Source organism: Muntiacus reevesi, chromosome 5 (genome assembly GCF_963930625.1).
Source record: "Muntiacus reevesi chromosome 5, mMunRee1.1, whole genome shotgun sequence".
Lineage (NCBI taxonomy): Eukaryota > Metazoa > Chordata > Mammalia > Artiodactyla > Cervidae > Muntiacus > Muntiacus reevesi.
The window spans coordinates 93,487,209-93,503,449 of NC_089253.1; the positions used below are offsets into that span (position 1 = coordinate 93,487,209).

Below are 16,241 nucleotides of genomic sequence, written 5' to 3' on the forward strand. Positions count from 1 at the left end.
GGTTCTGGTAATTAGAATGTGGACATTTTGGGTTGGGGGATTGCTATTATGCCGCCACCATGGGAGTAAGGGCACACCAGTCAACTAATAGCATTGGACTTGCTGTCCTTGTGGAAAATAGAAAATCAGATCCCAATTTCATATTGTATACAAACCATACCTCAGACTGCAAGTAGGTCAGACACTGATACTGGGAAAGAAGGCAGGAGGAGAAGGGGGTGGCAGAGTATGAGATGTTTGGATGGCATCACCGGCTCAATGGACATGAATTTGAACAAACTCCGGGTGATGGTGAAGGACAGGGAAACCTGCAGTACTGCAGTCTCTGGGGTTGCAAAGAGTCAGATACGACTTGGTGACTGAACAACAACAATAACAGATCATAAGTTCTGGATGGATTACAAGACCGAACTTTAGAAATTTTAATTAGATGTTTAGAGAGAAGAAAAATGATAAAAAGAGCTGTTCCCAATCAATAAGGAATAATAAAAGACAAGACAGAAAAATGGTCAAAGGATATGAAAAGGGAGTTCACAGAGGAGAAACCAGAGTAACGAAAATGTGTGAAAAAGTGCTCAATTTCACTAGTAATCAGAGAAATGCAAATTAAAGTGAGAGCTCATTTCATTTCCTTTGTATTGGAAAGAGCTGGCTGAATGACAGCATGAGGTTGAGAATTTGGGAAAAGAGGACCTCCCACCACACCCGGAGGGACCACTTTGAAGAGCAACTTTGTAGTGTTTAGTTAATACCCTGGGTTGGGAAGATCCCCTGGAGGATAAAACGGCAACCCACTCCAGTATTCACCTGGGAAATCCCACGGACAGAGGAACCTGGTGGGCTGCAGTCCATGGGTCTGCAAAGAGCTGGACACGACTGAGCGACTGAGCACACACGCATGCACATGTGCAGTTAATACCTTACAGCAGAGAACTGTCATTTCTAGGTGCCTGTTGCAGAGTCCTTGTGACACAGGGCCTGGATGAGGATGCTCACAAGGCCTCCGTGTTTTGTGGGTGAAGTGCAGGAATGACCTGCCTGTGCCCCGATGGGGGGATGGGGGAGTGAGCTGGTCTATTTGGACAGTGGGTGTTCCTTAGCAGCCATGATGCTGAGATAGGTCTCTGCATATTGTTATGTCTGAACCTTCACACCAGTGTTCTGAGTTCTGAAAGTGTGGTGGTTTCTGAAAGGAAGTGGACACATGGGGGCGTGTAAGTGGCTTTGAAGACAATTCAGACTTGCCAGCCGGATGATCTTAGGCCAGTGGCTTCTTGTGTCTTCCCTCAGTGTCCTCAGTTATAAAATAGATGGGTGAAAGGACTGTTTAGATGAAAAAGAACACTTGAGGAGTCTTAGGAAGAAATTGGAGAATATTATTTTTATGACCCTGGGGTTGGGAAGGCTTCCTTAAACAAGATAAAGTGTAAACCAAAGAGAAGATTGAGAAATGTGATTATGTTAACATATAAAGAAAGTTTTCTAAGAGAGAAGATTCCATGAACAAAGTTAAAAAGCAGTTCCTCAGACTGAAAGATATTTGCAGTACATAAAACCATTAAAAATTAATTGAAGGAATGAGAAGATTAGAAAGAAGAACGATGATGGAAAGATCAACAGGGAGGAGATAAACAACTGGAAAGAAAAACTGGCAGAGGCTGTCAGGAATTGTAGAGAGGGTCAGATGAGTGAAGGTCGGTCAGGGTGCTCAGGACTGCCTGGAATCGGGGCACATGCTTCATAGTGGCTGTCAGTCACACTGATCTTATCATCCTCCTAGCTGGCACATCGGTGGGCCGTGGCCACATGTTCATAACCTCTCTCAGCCACTGGCTCAAATAAACACAGATCCCAAATCTCAGTGGAAACAAGGCAACCACCAGATCGGGAGCAAACGCAACATTGTGCAGACTCACTGTTGACTCCAGAGTCCTTGATGGGTACACACCTGTGCCTGTGCTGCCATCCAGGGAAGTGGATTCCTGCCCGGCTACAGAGTTCGGTGTTGGCCCTGCTTGCAGCATTTTTTATTAACCACTCTGAGAGAAAGTGAGGGAGTGTTTATTCACATAGGTTTGCTCAGCAATAACCCCCACACCCCATCCATTCAGAAAACCGTACTGAGAGTCTGTGATGTCCAGGTAAACTTCCAAGCTCCTGTCCTCATAGAGGTCACATTTTTAAAAAGAGACAATAAACAAAGGGCCAGCAAAAAGAATACTGTCACACTCTGGTGTGGAGTGTTGATAGCAGTGGAAGCTGTGTGTCTGTGGGGCAGGGAATACGTGGGAATTCTCTGTCCTTTCTGCTCACAGTTGCTGTGAATATAAAACTGGTCTAAAATAAAGGGGCTTCCCTGATGACTCAGATAGTAAAGAATCCTCCTGCAATGCAGGAGACCTGGGTTCGATCCTTACATCAGGAAGATAGCCTGGAGAAGGGGCTGGCTACCCACTCCAGTATTCTTGCCAGGATAATTCCTTGGAAGAGGAGCCTGGTGGGCTACCGTTCCTCTTAGAGAATAAGATAGAGAATGGTGTGTGGGCTACTTGACAGTTATGCCTGTCCTGATTTGATTAACTTATGTTCAGGATTTATGTTTCTCTTTCCATATTTGAGCTCCATCTCTGGCAGAGGGCAGCAGACTTTAAGGCCAGTCCCATCACTTCATGGCAAATAGATGGGGAAACAGTCGAAACAGTGTCAGACTTTATTTTGGGGGGCTCCAAAATCACTGCGGATGGTGATTGCAGCCATGAAATTAAAAGACACTTACTCCTTGGAAGGAAAGTTATGACCAACCTAGATAGCATGTTAAAAAGCAGAGACATTACTTTGCCAACAAAGGTCCGTCTAGTCAAGGCTATGGTTTTTCCAGTGGTCATGTATGGATGTGAGAGTTGGACTGTGAAGAAAGCTGAGTGACGAAGAATTGCTTTTGAACTCTGGTGTTGGAGAAGACTCTTGAGAATCCCTTGGACTGCAAGGAGATCCAACCAGTCCATCCTAAAGATCAGTCCTGGGTGTTCATTGGAAGAACTGATGCTGAAACTGAAACTCCAATACTTTGGCCACCTCATGCAAAGAGTTGGCCCATTGGAAAAGACTCTGATGCTGGGAAGGATTGAGGGCAGGAGGAGAAGGGGACGACAGAGGATGAGATGACTGGATGGCATCACCGACTCGATGAACTTGAGTTTGAGTAAACTCTAGGAGTTGGCGTTGGGCAGGGAGGCCTGGGGTGCTGTGATTCATGGAGTCGCAGAGTTGGACACAACTGAGCGACTGAACTGAACTGAACTGAGGAGATATTTTAGGCTTTGTGGGCCAGATGACCTCTGTCATGGCTAGTCATCTCTGCTGGTGAAAGCAGTTGAGGGTGTGTAAATGAATGAGCATGGTTGTGTTCTAATAAAACTTTATTTATAAGCACAGATTGTGGGTCAGATTTGACTAGTGGGCCAATTTGGGCAAACTCTAGGAAGTAGTGAAGGATAGGGAAGGCTGGGATGTTGCAGACCGTGGGGTCGTAAAAACTCGGACAGGACCTAGTGATTGAACAACAGCAACAAGGTGGGTAAAATGAGCATTTAGTCAGGGTTCCCTAGAGAAGCAGAACCAGTGGGATATACATACAGTGTAGGAAGGGATGGCTGTTTTTGAGCGTGTGAGTCTTGGCTCTATCCTGGCACTTGAGTGATGTGGTAACGACTTGGTGTGTCTGTCTGTCTCCCGCACCCCATCCATCTGCCCTCTAGCTCTCCCCGTCGGCTTCCTTCCTGGCAGGGTTTCCTTACAGGGTGGCTCTGGGAGCTTCTCTGTCATCCTCCGGCTTAGGAATCCCAGCATGAAGAACTTCTGTTGTCCAGTTGTCCAGTCAAAGTCCGGAGCCGGAGTCCCCGCCCTCTGCTGCATCCCCTGTCTTTACCCTGAATGACTGGGATGTGGGCAGGGGACATCTGTCCTGGGTCACACACTCTGCCAGGATGGCTCAGACTTCCAGCCCCACTGACCCCAGGATTGAGGGCTGGGAGGGTGATCCCCAAAGGGAAACCATCTCTCGGTCCTGCTCTCAAAGAGAGGGTATTTTCAGGTGGCCACCCGATGGATCAGGGGCCTGGTTTCATGCCCCATGTCTTTCCCTGCGCTCAGCTGCCTCTACCACGAGATTACTTCCCAGCTGTAACCATGTTTTCCTGCATTTCCCTGTCTTTGACTGAATAGAGTTCCTGCCCGTGGGACCCGGCCTGTCCTCTGGAAGCTCACCACCTTGACCTGCAGAGGGTCTGCTGGGCACAGAGCAGGGCATGGGCTCCAGGGAGCGCTGTGGCAGTTCAGGCGGCAGGGGACACCTCCCCACCCCCCAGGAAGGGCTTCCCCCCAAGGCAGCTAGTTATGGGCTCAAGATGATCTGAGCCTCTTTCTGGCTGACGGGCTGAGGGTGTTAACTCCCACGTGTGGGGCTCACTGAGTCACAGCGTGATTTCCTGGGATTCAGAGGTGCTGGGTGCACACCCCTTCGTTCTTTCCCCAGAGATTTATTGCTGTGTTCTCAGCACACAGGAGGGGATGCTCGTGCTGCTGGGAGCTCAGGAATTGAGTTCTGGTGCAGGTGGTCCGTGGAAGCGTCGTCTGCTTTTCAGCTCTCGTTTGGGGACCAGCATATCTGCACGGATGGGACATTTGGTTTATTTAATTTGGATTTATCGCCGCATTCACGTCGCATTAATGTGCTCGCCTTCACCCCAGGTTCCAAGCATTTGAAAACACTGCTTCCCAAGACCTAATACAGGAGACACAAATATCTGCTGGTGTTTAACTGATGATGGAAACTTCTCCTGCTTCAATATTTTACCAACTTATATGGTTCCTCTGGAAATCTTAATGATATGCGGCTGTCACTTTAAGTGAGGTGCTTTGGCTTCCTGTTATGAATTGTCCTTTTTATTCTTTCTGCAAAATTACCAGGGAGCAAAGGTCCATTCATCACCCTGCACGAGAGGGTGTGCATGGGGCCGCTAGAGGGCCCTCCATCTCCAGTTTTTGGAGCTCAGCATCTCCCTGACCCACATTTTGCTTTCGAATGTTCCGGTGGTGTCGGAATTTTGGTGCATTTGCTTAATAGATATGAAAACAGAAGGGGTCGTTGACAGTATGTAATCATGGTGTTTCCCAGAGTAATAAGGCGTTAGATTCTTAACTTTTGTGCTGGCGACACCCTCGGGAGCATCCTCTCTGTGCCCTGGTACATGTCATCCAAAGATGAGGCAGCGGTGGGGAGAGCAAAAGATGTCACCCAAGGGATGGAAGTCAGTGCTGGCTCTCTGAGGGTGCGTTCTGTAGGAGACCATCAGTGAGCAGCTCAGAGCCCAGGCTTCTGACCCTGGACCTTGAAGGTGGCTCAGTCTAGGGCTCTGGGCACATCTGGCACTCCTCACCGCTCTCGGGCCTGATTAACTAGGTGGGGCACTTCTGGTTCTTGGCCTCCTGAGGTCTGGATTCCTTCAGCACAGAGACCCATGCCTGCTGCATCAACCAGCATCTCCTTATGTCTTCCTAGACTTTACTCACTTCCTCCATTTCTGTGATCAAAGCCTTCAAGAGAATGGCTTTCAAAGGCCAAATAATTAGGAATAAAGGCCTTTCAAATGGGTCTGCCTTGTAAATTCTTAGTGTCCCACTGACCATGAAACACTCACTAATCGTTTATTTTCAAGGTCTGGTGGGGAAAGCTATTTTTCAGAATTTTTATTTGAATTATGGCGATTGTGTCTTTGGCTGTGATGACCCCTTCCATCCCCTTGCCCTTGGAGCCAGCTGTTTGGCCCCATGGTGGAACACCCTCAGACCCCCACCGTCCTGGTCTGGGGCCTGGCCCTCAGCTTCCACGGTTGCTAAGCAACAACCACCTCTCCCTTAGGTTAAGCACAAGTAGGTCTGTCTGCAGGGCAGCATTTTCCTCCACAAACCCCCTTCATCAGGCCCTGCCAGCTGATTGTCTTTTCCCCAGCACCCTCCCCCCCACCCCCAGCCAAATACACAGCTATGTTCACGCAGAAGTGCTCTCTGGAAGGCAGCTCGTAACGTGGGGCAAGGGGCGTTAATGCTGTCTCTCACGCAGGGCTGGCTCCTGGCTGGTAGCTGTGCAGGGGGCCCTCCCACCCCAGCCTTTCCAGGGGAGACACTGGTGAGGCCTCTGCCCTCTCCAGCCTGGAGGATGTTGCCAAGCCCAGTGCCTGAGCACTCAACGTGTCTGTGCGCTTACTCTCTGTCTCTCTGTGATGCTTGCCCACCCACTCGACTCACAGGAAGGGCTGACCCGAAAAGTCCCCCAGGCCCTGGAGTGTGGGTGGGCTTCAGACCTGCATAGTGTGCACACCCACCCCAGGCCCAGTGCAGAGGAGTGCTCAGTGCAGTTATGCGACCCTGTGGGATGCGGACAGCTCAGGTTCCGGGCAGGCTGCAAGCCCCCTCATGGCCTTTTCAGTCAGGTGTAGAGCGTTTGGGCTTCTAGAAGCTGAGCCGAGAGAGGACTAGACACCTTAGCTTCTGTCGATAGGACTTTTCAGCGAGTGGAGGCTGATGGGGAAGTAATCGGTTGTCAGGAAATTCATCTTCAGACGGGCTCAGCGGCTGCAGCTGCAAGTGTGAGGTTCTCTGTCTCCTGCATGGCGTGGCCGACCCTATCGTGACTGGCGCGGGTGGTGTGAAATCGCTGACTCAGCCCTTCCTGAGACCGCGCGGCCCTGAGCTGCCCAGCGTGCCTGGCAAAGCCGTTATCTCGGCAAGTCCCACTTCACGATACACCTGTTGACCTCCCACTTTTTAATTGCTTCCAGGCTCCACACACGGATGGACCGGCTTTTATTTCAGGGCTTCCATTTGCAGGAGTGTGTGAGCCATTCTGATGGTTTCTTGTGCAGGGACGTGGGCAGCAGAGACCACAGGGGAAGAAGGAAGGGCTAAAGTTAGGTCCTCAGGGCCACGTGGGGGTGCCTGGAGCAGGGCTGGTTACCTCAGGGAGGGCCGTGATGTCTCAGCATGTCCTGAAGTTCAAGAGGGGGTGGTGTTCACATGCAGTGGCCAGAGTCAGGTCCCCGGGAAGGGGACTGTGGTGCGTGAGGCAGGTGTGGTCCTCGGGGGAACCAGGCAGGTCACCTCAGACAGGTGTCCGGTCACACCTGGGCCTTCGGGTGGGTGAGGAGTACCCTGTCAGTGTGGGCCTGGGTCAGGTGGGCTGGAGGTGGTGGTACTGGCAGGTGAAGGCAGGACAGACATGGTGTGGGCGGGGTGATGGTGAGGTGGCGGTGGCCCCAAACACAGGAACTCAGTGCCGAGAGGCTGGGGGTTTCTGGGACTCGAGCGATGCCTGGGCTTCTGGGCTGGAGTTCAGGGCCCGGGATGGGGTGGAAGCAGCACAGGCAAACCCAGCCCGGCCCTGCCCTGGACCGCCGCGTGGGACCAAGCTCTGTGGGTAGGGATGGTACTGTGGGGGCGGCTGCTCCCTCCGCAGGTGGGCATCTTGGGCACTGCAGGGGCCAGCCTGGCATCACCCAGGGGCACCATCACCCTTAGGACCCTGAGGAGGACTGGCCTGGATTCTTCCTGGTATGGCACTCGCACCCCTAGAGTGAGTGAGCCTTGGGGGACAGGCTGTGAGTGATGCGCGAGCAGAACTCCCAGCTGTGGCATTTGCCGTGTGTGCGTGTCTGCATAGAAGTTTCTTATTTAACTAAACAGCCAGTGGGCCACAGCTGGGGAAGTCCCAGTCTGGACAGATGTCAGAGCCGGCCCACCAAAGGCAGGGGTGTGTGAGAGGGTGAAAGGAAGGGTGAGCCTTCCAAGAGCCTCGCATCTCCCTGAGCACAGGCAGAGTGCCCACAGGAGCAGGAGAAGGAGGCTGTGGAAGTGGGGAGTGAGCTCAGGTTCCATCCTGCAGGCAGTGACCCAGACGCACGCGCTGGTCTGCCCACCAGGCGGGGAGGCTGTGGGGTGGCTGCTGCCCGGCTGTAGCGCTGGTTACAGCTTGGGTGGGGTCGGGGGAGATGCGCACCCAGACTGACTGAGCGGGGCTCTTGGTGTCCCTTCCCCATCCCCCTGTGCTTCCTCGCAGGCCCACCAGCATCGCCGCCCCAGGAGCTCATCGCTCCCCAGGACTCACCCATGGGACCAGGGGTAAGTCCAGGCCTGAGAGGCCTGCGTCAGAATTCTAAATTCACGTGTTTAAAGGTTCTGGGTACAGCAAAGTCCTCTTGGCGTCCTTAAGAACACTTGATATCCTGTTTACGTGTGTGGGTGGGAAGGATCCTGGTGAGCCCGAGGGGTGGGCCCCCAGGGACAGCAGCCGGGGTGTCCTCAGCCGTCCCCCTGCCTGTCTCTGCAGCGGGTCCCAGAGCCGGCTGTCGGGGCAGTGGCTCCGGTGGTTGTTAACCATCCTCCAAGGCCTGTTTCCCCACTCAGAATGTGTTCTCCCTGGCAGTTACGTTTGGTGACTGATGATCGTTCAGGACTGGTCAGCCTTGGTTTTTCTTCTGAGACCCTGGGGTGTGCTCTCCTGACCTCTCTGCTAGGAGAGGGCGCTGGCTGAGCTGCAGCATCCCTGGGCGGCAGCCGGGCAGGTACCCTGAGCAGCTGGTGCTGGTGGGGACAGGACCTTGACCTGCAGGCCTGTCAGAGAGCAGATACCTCCTCTGGTCTGGGAGTGTACAGCCACCCTTAGGGGATCCTGAGCTGGCTGTGGGTCTGCCCGTAGCTCTGGGCTGGCTCTGGCCACGTGGTTTGAATGAGGTCAGAGCTGGTTTGTCTTCCTGATGACCTTGTCTGCCAGCACCATCCTGGACATTGACTTTCTAGAAAAGTTGAATTGTTCAGTATCCGAGGCTGGCCCAGGACAGGGCTTTAACGAGCACCATGCAGCTTGGAAACTGGATCAGAGTGGATGTTGCATTTGCCTGAAGGCACGGTCGGGGCAGCCTCCTGGCCCCTGCTGGCCTGTCTCCGTATCCCCTGCAGTGTTTGGCATGGTGCTTCTGAGTCCTGGGGGTCACAGAACAGCACCATCCGCCCCCAGCGGCTGGAGAGCCTCAGGATGGCGGCTGGGGTCCAGGGGAGCTGAGCTGACCCTACATTCCTCTCTGCCCCAAAATGCTGCCCAGATCCCTCAGGGACCCCACCCGTTTCCTCAACACCTCTTCATGTGCTGGGTCCTTTCTGTATCAGCCCCACCTGCCACGCCACCGCCATTGCTACCCCTGGGCTGACGGTCACTGCTGATGGCAGAGGTCCCATGAGTAATGTGTACTACATTATAAACAGGATTTGAGAGATGGGTCTTCAGTAGGGTCAGGGCCCTTCACCTCCCCACACCAGTCTTTCACATTGACCTTCACTCCCTGCATATGTGTACCGTCTGCAGAAGGCTGACTCCATGTTGGGTACATGCCAGGTCCTTTCCCACAGCAGTCCTGTGATTTAGCTGCTATCAGCATCCCCCTTTTACAGGTGAGGAGACTGAGGCTAAACCAGTGAGCTAGGTGACTTGCCCACGTCATATGGCAGTCAAGTGGTGGAGCGGGGAGTCCAGGGCCCACATCAGCTGCCGTCAGGGTCATCCCATAATGGGCAGGTTCATGTCGTAGGAACACAGGTGGTTAGAATCAGAAAGGGTCATGGAGGAGTTCAGCCCAAGGATGGGGATAAAACCCAGAGAAGTTCAGAGACCAGACCTGCAGCCTGAGTGGAGAGAACCCAGCATCCCTTCCACTTGCTTTTCCTTATTAATACTATTTTTATTCAAGTGTTACGGTGTGGAAGAGATCACCTAATTGCAGCTCTTGGTGATGAGAGTAGAAGCAATTAGACTCAGTGCCTGGTCCAGAGCAGCTGGTGACCAGGAGATTCCAGACCTTGCTGCCTCCTGGGGCCACAACTAGTGTCCTATTCCCCCGGAGGGTCAGTGCTGGGAGGGCAGGAGGGGCTCTGTGAAGTTACTGGGGTGCCCTTTGTCATCTTACCCAAGCTTTCTTCCCTTCAGCTGTCGCTTTCCCAGCTGGCAGCTTCCCCGCCGTCCCCGGCTCCGCCCCGCCGCTCGGCCAAACCCTCATCACGGCCTCCCGGAAGCCCCGCGCCCTCCCTGGTCCCAGGGGTAAGTAGCCCGCCCCTCCCCCCGCCCTGCCTCCTTCCTGAGAATGGCTCCAGACTCCCGACTTGGATGAAGTCCCTGACTTAGCTGGCTGCCCCGGCCCTTGGCGAGGTGGTCGAGACCTTCATGGGGTCCCTGTGAAGCAGGCATAGGGATGGGGGCTGGACATTGCCTCCTTTCCAGGTTCCAGATATCTTCCACCATCTGTCTTGGTGACCAAGGGTTTGGTTTGGGAGGTGTTCCTGCCACAGGGCTTGATTTCTGCCTTTCTTCTACCCGAGAAGACAAAGTGCCCTTAGACCTCTGAACATAAGAGAAAAAGAAAAGTTTCCCTAGAGATGTAACTAGAGGCTGACCCAAGCTGCCAGCACCCCTTCCAGGATGCTCACCTTCCTGTCTGAGGCCGGAGGAGTCCGTGAAGCTCACCACCCCAGATTCCACTGGAGCTAATGGGCCAAAATAGGCCTGTTTCCTTCCACTGGCCTTGGGGGACCCACATAGAGTTTCCTGGTTCACCTGCAAACTTCAGTCTTGCCCTGGAAGCCTGTTGAGGAAAAGCGGCTCTAGTTACTTACTTACCTGAAAATCCTCATGCTGAAATACCTTATTCCAAAATATCCCTGGGCTCGTGTAGTCAGGAAGATCTCACATCTCTTCTGTTACTGGCGACCAAGTCACTTGGGGCTCCTTCTGAATGAAATGAGAAGCTGGGGAAGCCAGCTCCAGAGAGAGTATCCTGGATCCTATTAAGGTCTTCACTTAGACAGAGGTGAAAGGTGGATGCAGGTGGGTGCCTAGAGCATTGGGTGACGTGGGGACAGGGAGCGTCTGTACATGTGAGGGCTCTGTCCCACAGGCTCCCTTGCATTGCTGGAGACAGTTTCATCTTCCTGTTCCATGGACATGGTTTTAATGTTAATTTATCTTCTCAGGCATCAGGCATCTCCCAGACTACTGACCTGTTCATAAAATCAGTGGTTCCTTCCTTGTTGCTTTTCAACTCACATAAAATACAGGATGCCCAGGTGAATTAGAATTTCAGATAAACAATCACTTTTTAGTGTATGTCCCAGATATTGCCCAGGACATGCTTATATTAAAATTATTCACCACTTACCTGAGATTGCAATGCAGCTGAGCCTCCTGTGATTTCATTTGCCATGTGGTAGGGGTGATTCATCCATGAGCCCCACGTCCAGCTTCCTTGATTACGTGTGGGGCTCCTTGTTGGCCTTACCGGGGGCCCCACTGTGTTTGACAGGAGTTTCCCTTGGAGGGCAGGATCTCTCACCTGGAGGCTGACCTGAGCCAGACGGCCTTGGCCCTGGGAACATCCGCTGCTGACCACTTGCAGGAACTGCCTTTCACGCCCGTGCACGCCCCGATCATTGCAGGAACCCAGACTCGGAGGTGAGGAGCAGGTCTGGGAGGGAGCCCAGGCAAGCACTGAGCATCAAGACCCTGTGACTCCCTAATCAGCAGGCTTTCCCAGAGAGGTGACTGTCTGGGTCCTGCCCCTCGGTCGGCCTTCTCCTGGAGGCTGGCTCAGGGGGCCATCCATTACAGCTCTGGAGGGAAGCTGTCACGGGCCTCCCTGGCACTGCTGCAGTCTGCTGGCTTTCCTGAGATTCTGGATGCCAACAAGCAACCAGCTGAGGTTGTGAGTCCTACAGACCCCGTGAAGTTCAGCCCTCAGAAGGAAGAATCGGATTGTCTGCAAGGCAATGAGATAGTGCTGCAATTTCTTGCATTTAGCAGGTAAATTCTTGATTATTTCGCCTGTTACTCTTTATCTGGCTTTTGCATTTCTTGCATCGAGGGAAAGCTTCCATGTGGTTCTGACCCAGCAGAAACCTATGACCAGGTCTTAGCAATTACAGAATGCCCTGTGTCTTTGTTTCAGTCTGGCTGGGACCCACCCCCAGCCATTTCCAAATGCTATAAACTCTGCTTTACCCAGACTCCTATGGTCCTTAGTTACAACATGGACAGCATGTTGCCCAGTCCTCCGGTGCTGGTGTAGCCCCAAGGGCAGGGCTCTCCATCACGCCTGAAGGGGGGATGCCCAGAGGGCTCCCTGAGGTCACCGTGTGGCTGCTGTCGGGGTGGAGGAGGTGACCTTTCGCCCACGGTCTCCCCGCGAGTGTGTGATGAAAGCCCGGTTCTCCACTGGGATGCCTGGTTGACTCGGGGTGTCGTTGGATCCAGGGTGCCCCACGACGAGCAGGCAGCTCCATGGCCACAGACTGTGTACTTCACCTTCCAGTTCTACCGCTTCCCGCCCGAGACCACGCCACGGTTGCAACTCGTGGAGCTGGCTGACGCCGGGAAGTCCGGCTCGGCCTCCCTGTCGCACATCCTCGCCCAGATCCAGAAGGATGGCTCCTTTGATGTGGGTGAGCCTGGGGGTCCGGCACACACAGAACCCAGTGCTGAGTTCTGTCTGTGAGTTTTATTATTTAAAACATGCTGAAAAATGAAAATCTTCAAACAAGCAGAGAATTTGAGTGACTAGTATAATAAATAATCAGTGCTTCTGCCAATCAACTCTGATGATTGCCAACGACACCCCACCCAGACCCCTCCCCAAACCAGGACTATTTGAACTAAATCCTACACATATAATTTCATCTCTAGATGTTCCCTTATGTGTATCTTAAAAAGTAGAGTCTTTTTAAAAAAAGCCTTTTAGCTTTAACCATTAAAAATTTTTTATCATTTAGTTGAAGCATGCGGGACCTTTGATCTTCATTGCAGCATGCGTGCTCAGTCTATTCAGCTGTGTACAACTCTGCAGTCCTATGGACTGTAGCCTGCCAGGCTCCTCTGCAGCATGTGGGATCTTTAGTTGATCAATGCAAACGCTTAGTTGCGGCTTGTGGGACCCAGTTCCCTGACCAGGGATTGAAGCCGGGCCCCCTGCATTGGGAGCACGGGGTCTTAGATACTGGACCACCCGGGGAGTCCCTAGAGTCATTTTTTTTTGAGAAACATAAACTCAATAATATTACCCCACTCAAAAAAGAATGATGATTTAATATTAGCAAATATCTAGCAAATGTTAACATTTCCCCAGTAACACCATAAAAATTTTTAATAGTTTGTTCAAATCAAGATCTGAGGTCTATATGTTGGGAAGGTGTGCCTCTTGAGTCTCTTTCTATCTATAGTTGTCATCACCTTCCCATCCCTGCTTTTTCATTTAAATTGTTTGTTGAAGCCATAGAGTTGCTGACTCCCTAGAGCCTCCCAGAGCCTGCACTTTGGCTTCAAGGCTCAGGGGTGGCTTCTGCAGTGCTCCTCTCATCCCTGTTTTTCCTGTAAATTGGAGTGAGATCTAGATGCAAGAGCAGATGCCTGCTCTTCGTATGGGGCAAAGAGTCTTTGTCACTGGTGGTATGTCCGCATCTCTGGTGACACCTGGTTACTTCTTATACTACTTCTAGAATACGAATTCATTTATCAGCCAGGATGCTTCCTTAAAAAGAAACTTCTCCTCATCAACTATTTGGTTACCTAGAGGTGCAATTCATATAGGGAAACCAAACAATGCATGTTTTCCCCTTTATTTGCTAATTTTCAAAGTAACCAAACAGTTACCAGCATCCTTCAAAGATGGCTCCAATGGCTTTTTTTTTTTCCTCATATCATTATAAACTAATGGATTTACACTGCAGTGGTTTGGAATATACCAAATATGGTGTTGTTTTTGGTTCCCAGTTGCCCTGCCTCTGGCCAGTCACATGGGTCATAAGGAACAGAGCTGAGGTCTGAACCACCACTGCCTCTTGAGTAGAAAGTAACAGGTAGAGAAAGGTGTGTTAAAATGTTAAATGAAAGTAGCTTAACAACATTAACATCAGACAAAAGTGACAAGGCAAATGCATTGCTGGGAATCAAGAGACCTATGAAGAAATAATCGAGAGTAGTTCACCAGGAAAAATGACTGTCAATCTGTGAACTTCCAACAGACACAACCTCCAAATATGAAGTACTAGTTAATGGACTTTATAGGGAGAATCTGACAAACTTATAACCATAGATTTTGATACATTTCTCTCAGTGAATTGATAGATAAAGCAGAAAAGTTAATGATGACATTATAAAATACAGTTTAGAAAGGTGGTACTATAAAACCTGTACAACCAATTTAAAGAACATACATTATTTTCAGGTATACTTAAAAATTTATACAAACTGATTATTCATAGATATAGGTATATATCTTAGGTCACCAAGCAGGTATTATCATATACGTAATCTAATTTTACAGCACTCTTTGACTGTCATACCTCAAGGTCAGAAATCATCATTCACTACCTTTCGCCTAGAAGGCTCCAAACTGCTGGATTTTTGAATTTTAAAATACATTTCTAATTTTCCTGTAAGTCAATAAAGAAATCAATATAGAGATGGCTGTTTAAAACTAAATGAAAAAATGATATTGTGCATCAAAACTAATAAGTAAAATGGCAGTTCCAGGGAAATTTGCAGCTTTAAATGCTTATATTAGGAATGAAGAAACTATCTTTCTTAAGAATTAACTTTTAATGGAGTAGAGTTGCTTTACAGTGTTGTTAGTTTCTACAGTTCAGCAAAGTGAATCAGCCATACGTACACACATATCCCCTCTTTTTTGGATTTCCTTCTTATTTAGGTCACCACAGAGCACTGAACCTTCTGGGGGAAAGGCAGTGAATGATTTCTGACCTTGAGGTATGACAGTCAAAGAATACTGTAAAATTAGATTAGGTATATGGCAATACCTGCTTGGTGACCTGAGATGTATACACATATCAATGAATAATCAGTTTTTATATAAGACCATCTTTCTAAATAAACTCCTTATTGCCAAAGTCAGACTTAAATTGAAGAAAGTAGGGAAAACCACTAGACTATTCAGGTATGACCTAAATCAAATCCCTTACAATTATACAGTGGAAGTGACAAATAGATTCAAGGGATTAGATCTGATAGACAGAGTGCCTGAAGAACTATGGACGGAGGTTGTTGACATTGTACAGGAGGCAGTGATCAAGACCATCCCCAAGAAAAAGAAATGCAAAAGTCAATATGGTTGTCTGAGGAGGCCTTACAGATAGCTGAGATAAGAAAAGAAGAGAAGAGAAAGGCAAAGGCGAAAAGGAAAGATATACCCATTTGAATGCAGTTCCAAAGAATAGCAAGGAGAGATAAGAAAGCCTTCCTCAGTGATCAATGCAAAGAAATAGAGGAAAGCAATAGAATGGGAAAGACTAGAGATCTCTTCAAGAAAATTAAAGATACCAAGGGAACATTTCATGCAAAAATGGGCACAATAAAAGACAGAAACGGGATGGACCTAACAGAAACAGAAGATATTAAGAGGTGGCAAGAATACACAGAAGAACTATACAAAAAAGATCTTCCTGACCCAGATAACCATGATGGTGTGATCACTTGCCTAGAGCCAGACATCGTGAAATGCGAAGTCAAGTGGGTCTTAGGAATCATCACTATGAACAAAGCTAGTGGAGGTGATGGAATTCCAGTTGAGCTGTTTCAAATCCTAAAAGATGATGCTGTGAAAGTGCTGCACTCAATATGCCAGCAAATTTGGAAAACTCAACAGTGGTCACAGGATTGGAAAAGATAAGTTTTCATTCCAATCCCTAAGAAAGGCAATGCCAAAGAATGTTCAAACTGCAGCACAATTGCGCTCATCTCACATGCTAGCAGAGTAATGCTCAAAATTCTCCAGCGAGGCTTCCATAGTACGTGAACCATGAACTCCCAGATGTTCAAACTGGATTTAGAAAAGGCAGAGGAACCAGAGATCAAATTGCCAGCTTCTGTTGGATTATTGAAAAAGCAAGAGAATTCCAGGAAAACATCTATTTCTGCTTTATTGGTTATACCAAAGCCTTTGACTGTGTGGATTACAACAAACTGGAAAATTCTTCAAGAGATGGGAATACCAGACCACCTGACCTGCCTCCTGAGAAACCTGTATGCAGGTCAAGAAGCAACAGTTAGAAATGGACACAGAACAACAACTGGTTCCAAATTGGGAAAGGAGTACTTCAAGGCTGTATATTGTCACCCTGCTTATTTAACTTCT

The 16,241-nt window shown here is 49.9% G+C and overlaps 1 protein-coding gene across 1 annotated transcript in view; it reads left to right on the plus strand.

The window, feature by feature from the left end:
• NPHP4 (nephrocystin 4) overlaps positions 1 to 16,241 on the plus strand; it is a 137,749-nt gene that overhangs the window by 73,523 nt on the left and 47,985 nt on the right. Inside the window, exons 12-16 of the mRNA XM_065936860.1 lie at positions 8,114 to 8,175; positions 10,034 to 10,144; positions 11,403 to 11,551; positions 11,708 to 11,899; positions 12,350 to 12,537. Of these exons, the coding sequence (XP_065792932.1) occupies positions 8,114 to 8,175; positions 10,034 to 10,144; positions 11,403 to 11,551; positions 11,708 to 11,899; positions 12,350 to 12,537 (702 nt within the window). The remainder of the gene's footprint in view (positions 1 to 8,113; positions 8,176 to 10,033; positions 10,145 to 11,402; positions 11,552 to 11,707; positions 11,900 to 12,349; positions 12,538 to 16,241) is intronic.